The sequence below is a fragment of the Meriones unguiculatus genome, chromosome 17 (genome assembly GCF_030254825.1).
Source record: "Meriones unguiculatus strain TT.TT164.6M chromosome 17, Bangor_MerUng_6.1, whole genome shotgun sequence".
NCBI lineage: Eukaryota > Metazoa > Chordata > Mammalia > Rodentia > Muridae > Meriones > Meriones unguiculatus.
In genome coordinates this window covers 14,339,547-14,352,140 of record NC_083364.1, presented here as the reverse complement: position 1 = coordinate 14,352,140, position 12,594 = coordinate 14,339,547, and the positions used below count along the sequence as shown (strand labels likewise).

The window sequence follows — 12,594 nt, the reverse complement described above, 5'->3', positions numbered from 1 at the left end:
TGCAATCACTAATTAAAAGGTACAGGACGTGGGCTAAAATACAGACAGGTGGAAGACTTCCTGTCGGGCGGGCAAGGTACTTCTGTCCCCCTGTGGGTCAGGCAGCCAATCATGTAAATAGCTGACGACAGTGCCGGGTGGGGGCTGGGGGTTACCTTGTTATGGTGGAGCTGTGCTACTCTGAGAGCCTCTGAACTGGCAGGGCCCCCTGGTTCTGACACAGGCGGGAGCCCAGAGTTTCATTTGCAACCTGGCCATGAATTAGTTCTGAGACTCCACTTCCAAAATGAGGAGATTATGCTGGCCATTTCTAGAGACCAATTTAGTAGTACAATTCTATCAGCCTACGTCATATTAAACCCAGAATATCACGTGAGGTATACATCATGTGCATGTAGGTAGGTTGAAATGGATCACCAAATACAATGGACTTAGATCCTGATGTCCTGTATATGTTTGCTTTGTTCTTACTGAGAATCAATTTCTAGTCCATTTTAAGATGAAATTTGAGGAAACGTTTATGTCTTGGTTAGTACTAGGTATATTTAGTATTATATTTACGCCATGTATATTATTACATGCGTATATGGGTTTGATGATCAATGGCACACACAGCTCCATCGCTTACTTACCCAAGAAAAATAAACCCAATTAAGATACCTATCAATAATGGATTCTAGTCATTCAAGAGTCATAATTCTATATTTCAGAAAATAACAGTTTGAGTAAAATACTCAGGGGCTGGCAACCATCCTCAATATGAAACATTCTTTAGTATTTAATTTTTTTTAGTAAATATATGCATTTTCTTTTTCATTTCCAAGCCAAATAATTTTGGGGAAAACAAGTCCATATTGCTCACTTAGACAGTCATATTTGTGTATTTGTGTATTTGTGGTTCAGAAGCACCAATCATAAGCAATTTTCAAATCGCATTAATAAAATGAAAACTCTTCATAGGGATTAAGGGATACTCGGCATCACTAACTAGCGAATACCCTAAATAATATCCCTGTAAAGGTGTCAAACAGCTGTCGTCACAGAGCCATGAAATGTCAACTTTATAAGCTGCAGTCATGGGGGCATGGGAAGGAAGTGGGTCAGATTTGCTAACCATCCCTGAGTCAGTTCTGGAGCTGTCCACGGGGAGCCATACAGTACCTACATTTTTTTGTTTCCATTCACGTACCTAGCAGCTGAAGCAAGGGGGCAGATACAAAGCAAAGACACCACTGTTCATGATCTCTAAGATACTTATTTTGAAAAACACCCTTCCCAGGGAGCTTCATGGGTAATGTGGCATTCCAATGAGGGCTTCAGTGTAGGAGATTTTTTTACATTTTTCTTTCTCCTTATTTCCCTCTGTTCAGGGTTTTGCTCTGAGACTCGGTCCTTTTTGTAGTTCATCTCAAAGGAATAAATTTTCATTTTTATTACAGGAATATATATTCCAAATACTTAAAATGCCCTTGAGGTAAAAGAAACACTTCACCGGAAAAAAATCTAATATAAGGCAAGTGTCTAGGGCTCCTTCAGAACCTTCGACCTTGCCTGGGGCATGCTGGCTCCAGCTTTATAAGCTCTCAAAACTGGAGGGAGGCTTCCCTCCCAGTTCTCTGAGGCTTAAAGTGACAGTATGATCCTTCTCACTCCCATTAAAACAATAATGAGCTCTTTGTATTTTAATGTGGCTCAAGGCTACATGTTTCCAACATATGTGAAGGCCAGGGAGGACGCTGTGCTCAGTGTGGTCTTCCATAGCTCCCTGAGTCAGTTCTCCAGAGCCTCAGGGATGGCGCCCACCACAGCTTCTATCTGCCATTTATGTTGCTGGACAAATAGGACTGGGTTCAGAAGGATGAAGATAGAGACAAAAGGACCAGGACAATGGATCTTAGCAGTAACTACTATCCGATCACACATTTGACATACAGTATGGATGGGACTGAGTTCAAGCTAAGAGAGAGACAATGCTTCTAAGGTACTCCGAATAGATATCCAGGTCTTTCTCTCTCTCTCTCTCTCTCTCTCTCTCTCTCTCTCTCTCTCTCTCTCACACACACACACACACACACACATACACCTCCCTCCGCCCGCCTCTCCTGGCATCTTCTCTAAGGCAGAGATCCAGTGCAGATTGATGGGTTTTGGTGAAGGAACTGGAATTAGACTTTAGATGAGTCATTTACTGTCCATGTGACCCTGAGTTAATCACTCAGCCGCAGTCTCTATTTGTAAATGCAGCTTAGGTCTGCTGCATCTTGGGACTGCTGTGTGAAATCAACATTCTGATGCGTCTGCCGAAACATCAGAGTGGGAAACCCTCATTTTCTCAGTTCTCTTCCTCATGATTCCACAGAACTTGAGGATGGATTACTTCTGGAGCATGGCTGGTCATGCGTGCCATTGATACACAAATCAATGGAGAATCAATTACACACAATTAACCATCGATTTCATGTGAGCATATCCTGGTGCTTGTATTGATCTCTATTAGAATTACTTTACGACAGGCACTAAACTTTGTTCTGCAAAATGCCAAGGCAAAGGAACATTAACAGAAGACAAATAACTGTAAATCATAAGTTTATAAAATATGATCTAAAATACAGCATAACCTTAGGAGACTTTAGTAATGGGACAAGGCCTTTCTCGGGTTGATTAAAGGCATTTTGGTTTTGAATGTCTCCTTTAACCCCCTGTGTCATGGTCCTCCTGTATCAGCTTTTCCTTGTTCAGTTTCCCAGCTGATACTGTCTGTTTAGTTTCCTTATGCAAATTACCTCCCTTGTTTTCTTCCCCCCTGAAAAAAAACTTCACTCTAAAAAAAAAAAAAAAAAAACAACAAAAAAACAAAAACAAAAACAAAACTACATATAGGTTGAGGAAACTCTGACCCCCAAATATAGAGTCTCAACATGATTTTCAAAAAATTTGGGCTTTGAAACCTTTAAGATCTCCAGTGGTTAAAGTAAACACGAGATCATTTGGTAAAGACTATGCAAATAATTAAAAAATATGATCTTCCCTGCCCCCCAGCAGTGTGGATAATGAAGGCTCAATCTGCATATGTGTAAAAACCATTTGAGATTACCAGTAACATTGTCCTTGATTTCTGCATTGAATCCAGGAGACAGACAAGGACTGCTTACCATCTTTGCTACTGTTGATTAAGACAAGGATGATGAGCACGGCACTAGCAGACACCTGGTACTTACCCACAGTCCTGACCTTTATCTACTGTAACTCAGCTTCCTTTTTCTCTCAGCACCTCAGAGGCCGTAGCATACAGTCATTCCCCTTTTCTGTTTATATCTTCTTAAAAGAACTTGGTTTGAACAAATATATCATATTGTATTCTTGTCTCTCTCTCTCTCTCTCTCTCTCTCTCTCTCTCTCTCTCTCTCTCTCCCTCCCTCCCTCCCTCCGGTGTATGGAACAATGCCTCATACAGGAAACAGTCAAAAAGTCAAAAGTCTTGACTGAATAGTTAGTCTTTGTAACATTCACTCAATATAGTAGTCGAAGAGTTTGGTACTATTATGACTTCAGATGGAAAACCGAGGCAAAGGTAGGAAGGCTGCGACTTACTAGCCACCCACCCCTCCCCTTCCCTGATGCTTTATTAGAATTGATGGTGACTAATTTTAAATGCCAACCTGACAAGGCCATGGGCTGCCTGGTTTTCTAGTTAAACATCATTGCAGGTCTAACTCTAAGGGTGTTTCTAGATGGAATCATCGCTCAGGCCAATGCACTGTGTAAAACAGATTGCTTTTCCTATCATATCTGGGTTTTATGTATGTAATCCATCCATGGCCTGTATGGAACAGAACAGCTGTGAAATGGTGCCTCTATGTGCTGGGCCTGTGGCTGGAACACTGGACTTTCTCACACTTAGAAAGTGAGTGGAACTTACAGGACCAGCCCTCCAGGTTTTCTCAGGCTTTTGCTCTCAGACTAGAAACTATACCATTGATGCTTCAGGGTCTCCACTTTCCTAGATCAAGGTCTTGGGATGCTTTCCTCCTCCACGACTGTGACAACTAATCCGGGCACATGGCGCCCACCTGTTATCCCAGCACTTGGGAGGTGACCACATTCCTGCTTCCTATTTGGTGTTCAAGGTCAGCCTGTAGTAAAGCATGAGTTTGAAGCTGGCCTAGGCTACGTATGACTTTGCATGCATGCATGCATGCTTGCACAGACACACACATACAAACTCACTCTCACAGGCAGCCTCAACACCCATTGGTTGTGTTTCTTGGAGGAACCATGTCTAATATAGATGTTCAGAGAGGCTATTTGCTTTTCCAGGACCTTACAAACAGCAATGACTGGAGCCAGGATACAAATACAACTTTATTTTCTACATAGCCTGGACTGTCTTTGAACTCACTCTGAAGACACGCTGGCTTCAAACTCAGAGATGCACCTGACTCTGCCACTGGAGTGCTGGAATTAGAAGTGTGTGTCACCGCTGCCTGGCCTATTGCTGGTTTCTTTCTTTCTTCCTTCCTTTCTTTTTTTTCTCTTGGTGTTTTGAGACAGGGTTTCTCTGTGTAGCCCTGGCTGTCCTCTGTAGGAAGTCCCTCTGTAGGCTGGTTGATCACCAGAGTCAGACTCAGAGATCCACCTGACTCTGCCTCCAGAGTGCTGGGATCAAAGGTGTGCCCCACTACTGCCTATTGCTGGTTCATTCTACTGTGTCAAACGTTCAACTCCAGCTTCAGAGATGAAGTCTGAGGACCCTGGATTACTGTTCACTCTGGCCCACTCCTTTCTGTCTGTCAGATGTTTATATGAACACTGCCAAGCAGTACAGGCTGACTAGACACGCATGTCCAGCTGTTCACTTACGTTTCTTTATTAAAGCAACTTTAACGTCACTGATTCTTATAAAAATGCCAAATGGGCAGGTGATAGATTACTTAACTTATCCTTGGAGGGGGCAGTAACATTTAGAGATCTGGTTTCAGAGCCATTCCCTAAAGCTATAGCAACAGAAAGTGGCAGTAAAGGACACAGGCTCTGAGGCCAGCTCTGGTTTGAGTTTCCACTTTACTAGAGACTGTGCAAGCCAGGGCAAGCCTCACCATGCCCCTAGGTTCCCCACCACAGATAAGGACAAGGAGCTCACCACCTCCTGGTGATGTTCTGTGGAGATCAGGTAATGTACTGGCACGGCGGCAAGTACACGCACAGTGAGTATGCTACCTTGGGAGGCGTGACTCTCGGCGACTAGCTTCCTTTGCCTCCCAATGAACAAGACCTTCACGAAAGCAAACAACACACAAACCTTAGCAATAAACTGCCTAGCGAAAGACTGCACTGTCCAGGCATCCCTGAAGCTCCCAGGGACCATGTTTTGAGTTCTGGCCAACAAGCTACACGGGAGAGCATAATGTGTGACTTTCATTGGGTCCCCCTGAGAGAGATAGGGCACTGCTTTTCCCGGTCTCCATCTGTTTCAGGAGTGCAGAGGCAAAGGCTAGAGTCTCCGGAACTATGGACAACTCCAGTGGTACTACTGGTTTTCTCTGAACAACAGATTGGACACAGCTGGTTCCTGAAGGGTTTTCTGGATATCAGCCCTGTGCTGCCAACCTTCAAACTCTTAGGAAAGAGCACAAACTTCTAAAGTATTCATGCCTTCATTTCTGGCATCTCTGTTTCTCAAGGCCAAACTGATCTTAAGTGCTTTGGCTTGCCCATCAAGGTAGTCTAAAAAAATCCAGCTAGAGGCTTGAACCCATTTTGAGTCCACATATTTTTTTTCCCCAAATAATAGCAAGATGGAACAAACATAGAAAAGGAGCTAACTTGCTCATCTTCAAGACTGATTCACCTTGCCTGGTAACTTGACTGCACTGAAAGTGTCTAGAAGATTGGTAAAGGAAACCCTTGGCTGTGTTGCTGAGGGTGTTTCCAGAGATAATTAGCTAAGGCAGGTGTGAATGCTTAACCTGACCCTGGGTGGTAATCATGTAACGGAACAAACTATTGGACAGAAAGGGGAAGGGAAAGGAAGCTCAGTTGTATAGGTAGGTGCTCCCTCTCTGTGTAGGTAGGTGCTCCCTTCTTTGCACCCTAGCAAACAGGATGAGAGAGCTCTGTACTACTATGCTCTTTCAAGGAGCCAAGCAACCACAGAGCCAAGGGAAACCATGAGCCAGAACAATCTTTCCCCCTTTTACATCATTTCTCCCATGTATCTGTCTCCACGGTGATAAAATGATAGACAGCCAGAATTCAGTCTAATGTCACGAGCCTCTCTCTCCTGTTCTGAACCCCAGGGCTTCATGCTTGTGTGCCAGGAATCTGTGCTCTATCTTATACTGCTGACCAGACCATTACAGTGTATGTTATGATATCACCATGCAACCTAGACATATGAGATTCTGCTCTAATATACGAGCAGCTATAAACCATCTCTTTCTATTTGCATGCTATGGGCCAAAGCCTGCTGGGATGCTTGAATAATCAACAAGTGCTGGGGAGCAACATTTTAGAGTCAGGAGGTCCATGCGTACAGCTGTCAAACCTACTGTGAGGCTGACTGTACTTTAAAATAGTGTGCTCATAAATAAGCTAATGTATTTCCCAAAGGTTCACCTCCAACTTCCAGGTAGTTTCAGGGATTTGTGGACAAAGGAGGAATGAATATTTGTCTCACTAGGAAATTAAATAGTAACCAAATTCTCTGAGGCTATGTACTTTCTACCCTTTCTTTAGTGACCATTACGACATCATGAGCTATTTAAAATTCTACACATGATACAACCAGAAGGTTATTTGTTTCTGAGCAAGACGTTAGTCAGTGTTAGTTAAACTAAACTTTATTCCTTCAACTCCTGATCTATTGTCAACTATCCTACATTTTTATTCTTTCTTCATGCAAACTAAGTATATATAAAATGCATAGATTTCATTTGGACAAGTGTCAGAATTTGTGTGTCTTTCGCATAAAGTGTAGGAAGAGACCAGCATCTCCTTTAAAATAAGTGTGTGTGTGTGCGCGTGTGTGTGCGTGTGTGCGCGCACGTGTTACACATGTGAGGGGGTGGGAAGGGTGGGGACGCTCTCATTGAAGGTGATCTCTGGTCTCCGCTGAGCACGATCTTTGAAGTGAATTTTTTTTTTCAGGAGTTCAATACCATCTATAGTTCAAAACCATCTATAGATGAGACTGCTTTGCCTTTCCCCTTCATCTTTTAATTCCCACAGTGACCTTGAGGGGTTGAACGAATGACAAGGTCATCTGATCTCTAATAACCAGGACCTGGCTGCTTAGACTGTGGTCTGTGTGCTCTGAGGACACGAGTCAGCTGGCCTGATCCAGCTCCCAGGGCCTGCCGAATATCCAAGCGCAGTGGACAGAGGCCCAGGAGAGACTGGAGAGGTTCCGCTTCATCCCCGTGCCACCCAGCAGGCTCCTCTTGGAGCTATCTGGCGGTGAAGCTGAACTTGGCTCCCAGGTCTCTGACCAACACAATTGGTTCAAAGCTCCTGTCCATGGTGTTGTGACAACCAGCAGGGTGGTTTGGTAAAGTGTCAACAGTGGGTTTGGATTTCTAGGTAAACAACGCCCATGGAAAGTACAATGAGGACTTAGAGAAAGCAGAATGAATACACCCTGCTTATTCTCCTTTATCAGAAGCACAAAGCTCCTTTAACTTTTACATTTAAAAGTTTCTAGAAATGGTTGAAACCTTAGGTCGTCAGAAATTGGCAGATCACACAAGGCACGGGCAGGTAACTGGCCTTTGTCATCTAAAGCTCCATTTCACCAGGTATTTAATACACAGCTAGACCTTCTAACATGCAAGTTTTGCAGGCCGCATGAAATCAAAGGAGAAATTAACATGTAGATGTTAGCTATTCAATCCAGAATAAAAATGGGCTCTACAAAAATTTTGTTGCTATGCTTGCACAAATGTAACTGTCTTCCAATATCATCTTGATACAAAAGTCTTAGCAAAGGGTCCGGGAAGCTGTGATAATTAAGGATGATGGTTGCTATTCCAGAGGACCAGAGTTCAGTCCCCAGTCCCTGTGTCAGGCAGCTCACAGCTGCTTGTAACTTCAGTTCCAGGCAATCTGACACCCTTTTCTGGACTTGCCAGGTACTGACATGTATATACATAAATAAAAATAAATCTTAAGAAAAAACAACTTTAGTGTATTTTTTAAACTTCTTAAAAAGTTTAATTAGTTAATAAACTCCTTTAATTAGCAAGTATTAATGGAGCATTAGAAATGCAATTTATCAAATTTTATTTTACACACTTATCTCTTTAGAAACCAATAAAATATTAGATTAAGGAAAATATTAGTGGTTTCAAAAACAAAGTGGTCTTAAATTGTTTAGCTTTTTAAAATGATGCGCAATATCCTAAGTATAAGGTAAGTCAAATGAAGCAAATTATTATAAGGATATAAAGATGTCTCCATGCAAAAAAAAAAAAAAAAAAAAAAAAAAGCAATTTTAATATAGTGTCATTACCAAACAACTAACAGACCTGAAACAGGGGAGGGCACATGGAGGAGGGTAGAGACAGGCTTAGGATACAGCTCAGTAGTAGAACACTTGCCTAGCATGCAAGTGACCCTGGGCTCAATGCCCAATTCTGTAAAATATAAATAAACAACGAGAATGACAGAAATTAAAGCACCGACAATAGAGCAGCTCTAAACTGCTCCACACAAGAATGGCAATTTTGAGCAAAACACTCAGAAACTGAATACAGGTATCATGGACTCTAGCCAGTTAAAATGTGTGTGCAACTTAGGCATCTACATTCTGTTTTCTTAGAGCTTTTAACTGTGCGTGCGCTTGCTGAGTGCGCACATGCTCAGGCGGTCCCTCCAAATGAGGGGGGCCTGGCAGAGGAATGTGCTGAGCCCACGGCTACCTCAGCCGCTACTTTAACAGGAACACCCATCCGCGCCACAGCTCGGAGGGAGCTCTAAAACACGCAGCTCCCACACACCTCGTACAAACCAAGAAGCCCACGAAGACCAAAGACCGTGAACTTACTGTGTACAGCTCATTGAGAACCTTCATTAAGTCCTCGTGCAGCTGGAACGCAATCTCTTTGCTCTACAAGTAAGAAGAAATCGAGAAAAAAAGTTAGCAATGTGCAAGAAAATGTGTTTCGAAATTTCACATACTTTAGAGACCACCAACTTAAGATAGAAGGGTGCGATAACAGAACGGAAACCCTACATGTCCTTAGAACAAAATGCCGCTCCCACACTGACAGCGTGGCCCGATGGTCTCTAGAGGACGTTCAGGAACAGATGAGTGGGCATCCTGATGGCTTCCCCACTGGCCGTGTGAGACCTGTGGGAGTGAGCTGGGGACGCATACACAGGGTGAAGGGTCGGGCTTGCTTAGGTGAGTTGAAGGCCCATTGTGGCGCCCGCCTATAATCACACTGGTATTTGGAGGCCGACGGGGGAGAAGAGTGAGTTTCAGGCCAGTCTGGGCCACTGTCTCAATCACAGTGCCATGGCACTTGGCAGTGCCAGCCGGAGAGCCTGGGTTTACCCACATAAAGCAGGAAGGAGAGAACTGACGTTATAAAATGTCCTCTGACCACACGCGCAAGGTGGCATGGATGTCCTACACAGGACAACAGGAAAACAAACGAAAAAAGCTAGAAAGGGTGAGTCTGAGCGACCAGTGTTCCTCTTCAGTGTAATCACAGAGGCATTTTGTGGCGGTTCCCAAAGCAGCAAAGTCAGAGGAAACGAACGCCCCAGTTCATGCAACTTTAAGAGGCCCCTTCTGACGCTGTGGGGCAGCGAGTCCGCCTGAGGTCCACTCGCCTCTACCTCTGACTTCTTACTGCTTTTCATGGAGACCAAACAGCAGAGCTGGCTCTTCCATAGGCTGATCCAGTTTGATGGAGGGATGTCTGAATATTACCTGCAGCAAGCTTTGTAAGCTATCTCAGAGGGAGCCGTACTGGCACATGCTCTGAGTCCATCCCGTAGCCATCTACAGAGAATAGAGAGGGGGTGTGGCTTCATCTACAGTGTGGGCCAGTCATGGGAGCATCGCTGGCTCTTGGCCTAAAATGTATAGTTTTCTGTGCTGCCTATGGGAGTGGGTACCAGAATGTAGGCCTTAAGGAGGCTCTCAGTCTCACCCAGCCTGGTCGCCTTGGCTAGGCATTCAGGAAGCTTTAGGCAAAGCCTCTGGTGATCACAGACCACGCTGAACTGCCGTGTGTGTGTGTGTGTGTGTGTGTGTGTGTGTGTACGGGGGGGGGGGAGGCAGTTGCTACAGCTGCTGAGGGCATCTGCTGACCACTGTGGACCAGGAATGTGGACCGCATAGGGAAGGAGAGCCCGTGACTGCTCGGAGCCGCTTAGAAACACAGTGAAGGGAGACTGCTCCCCTATATTACGCCCGCAGGAGTTAAGATGATCCTCAGGTTTCTGATGTGTTTTGACAGGATTCTGGGATTCTGATCCAAGGGGAGAGAAAGTGATCAGAGCTGCAATTTAGTTAGTACTCGTTGGAGGCCTCCAATATATATGCCCAGAGGTAAACTCTAAACTTCTTTCTAATTATTTATTAGTTATTGCCACTTTGATATTTCACATGCGCCAAGCATTAAGTTTAGAATGAACGTTTGCAGGGTTTTCTTCTTCTCCGTAATAAAAATGAGTGAAGCGTGCTGAAGGACACTGCGAAAGGGGCTAACGCAACCACCGCTGTGACTTGATGTGTTTCCGTCAGGTGTGTTTATCTCATGTTATAATGTTACAGCTATAGCTCCGAGCTATAACTATCATAGCTACATATATTGCTCTGTTCTACCCTTTTTTGTTATCACAGTTTTCTTCATGTACTTACATAATGTCCAGAATCACCGCTACCATCCAGGACTGTGCACCATCTACTCTTAAGTGTTTTTAGGCTTGTGATACATTTCCGGATGGATTTGAGATACCTCGACTCATCCATACCTTTCCCTGTGTTTAGTTTCTATTGCTGTGATAAAAAACCATGGCCCCAAAGGCAGTATGGCAAGGGGAGTGCTTATTTCCTATCACAGTTTATAGCCCACCATGAAGGCAGTCAGGGCAGGAATTCCAGCAAGAACTTGGATGCAGGAACAAACGGAGGCAGAGGCCATGGTGGAATGCAATGGTGCTTACTGACTTGCCCATGTGGCTTGCTCAGTTTACTTTGCTGATCCAACCTGGGGACCACTTGCCTAGGGTTGGTACCACCCACAGGGGGCTGGGCCCTCCCACATCAATCATTCAATGATGGAAGCGATTCCCCAGCTGGGAAGAGATCCCCCCTCTTCCCAGATGTGTCTAGGTTTGTTTGCCAGGCTGATGACAACCAGGGTAGTTTATTTACTTCATTTTCCACAAATCCAAGCCCCCACCCTGCCTGGTCACTGCTGCTGATCCTCAGGTCTGGCTTTCACCTCTCTGTACTTTCCCAGGCTCTTTGCTCTGCCTGCACTCCGCTCTCTTCCCTCTGCCAGATGCAGCCCTCACATTCTGAAATCATTCTTGCAAGTTTTTCCCCAGAGGAAAAAAAATCAGACCCTCCCTTTATATTGACTTCATGATTAACTCACTTATCACCATCGTGGCCATACTCTCTGGTGATTAAACATTTAAAGTCTGAAAGCGAACTGCCCATGTTCAAACTACTCTGTTAAAGACAGTAGACATGGTTTCAAAGGTCTCAGATTTTTTTCCACTGGCCATAATGATGATGTTGTTGATGATGATGATGATAAAAAGATGCTGCATATTCACTATGTCACAGGGTTTTATTCGATGGTCCTTAATGAACACTGAATACAAGCTCTCATGCTCACTATACTTCCTTTTTGCCCTTAAGGGAATAACACAGATTCAGATCTGACTTCTGCCCTCCAGAGCTCACCAACTCACAGACAAGCTGTATTTGCTTATTTTTCTGTTGCTATAGTAAAATGACAAATATCTGAAGCAGGGTAACTGTAAAAAGAAAGAACGGCACGTGTGTAGAACACACACACACACACACTAACACACGTACAGCCGTATGTCCCCCCTCCTCCCTGCCCCCGCTCACACACAAAGGTTTATTTGGCTCATAGTTCTGAAGCAGAAAGGGCAAGACCCAGCTTGGTTTTGGTGAGGGCCTCACGGTGACAGCATTAGCAGCAGGAGGAGAGTGCATGGAACAAGGGATTGTACTGCCAGATAAGCGAGAAAGGGGTCAAGTCACTCACAGGAGCTCAGGGGTCCCCTCAAAGTAGCCTCTGTCCCTTTTCTGATCAGCTCCCCGGGTCCCAGGAACCTCCGTCAGTCCTCGACTGTCAATGGCACTACCTCGGCTCCCTCGGTCACACAGTTCCAGCCCTCCCAAACACGAGCTCCCGGAGGACAGACGCATGGTGTAGCACATAAAGAGGGTCACTTTGGTGGGCGCCAGCCGGATCTCTGGTACTAGAAACCGACAGGCAGGTGGCCCGGAACTTTCCAGAAAGGAGAGGACACAACTCAACAAAAGGCATAATTAATAGGAGCAACGTGGGCACACTGAGCAGTCAATCAAGTGACCTGTGT

General features: G+C 44.6%; 1 protein-coding gene across 3 annotated transcripts in view; it reads right to left on the bottom strand.

Annotated features, from left to right (window-relative positions):
• Srgap1 (SLIT-ROBO Rho GTPase activating protein 1) overlaps positions 1–12,594 on the bottom strand; it is a 258,275-nt gene that overhangs the window by 96,240 nt on the left and 149,441 nt on the right. For all 3 annotated transcript variants that reach the window (XM_021655170.2, XM_021655176.2, XM_060371008.1), the window contains exon 4: positions 9,041–9,103. In XM_021655170.2, the coding sequence (XP_021510845.2) occupies positions 9,041–9,103 (63 nt within the window). The remainder of the gene's footprint in view (positions 1–9,040; positions 9,104–12,594) is intronic.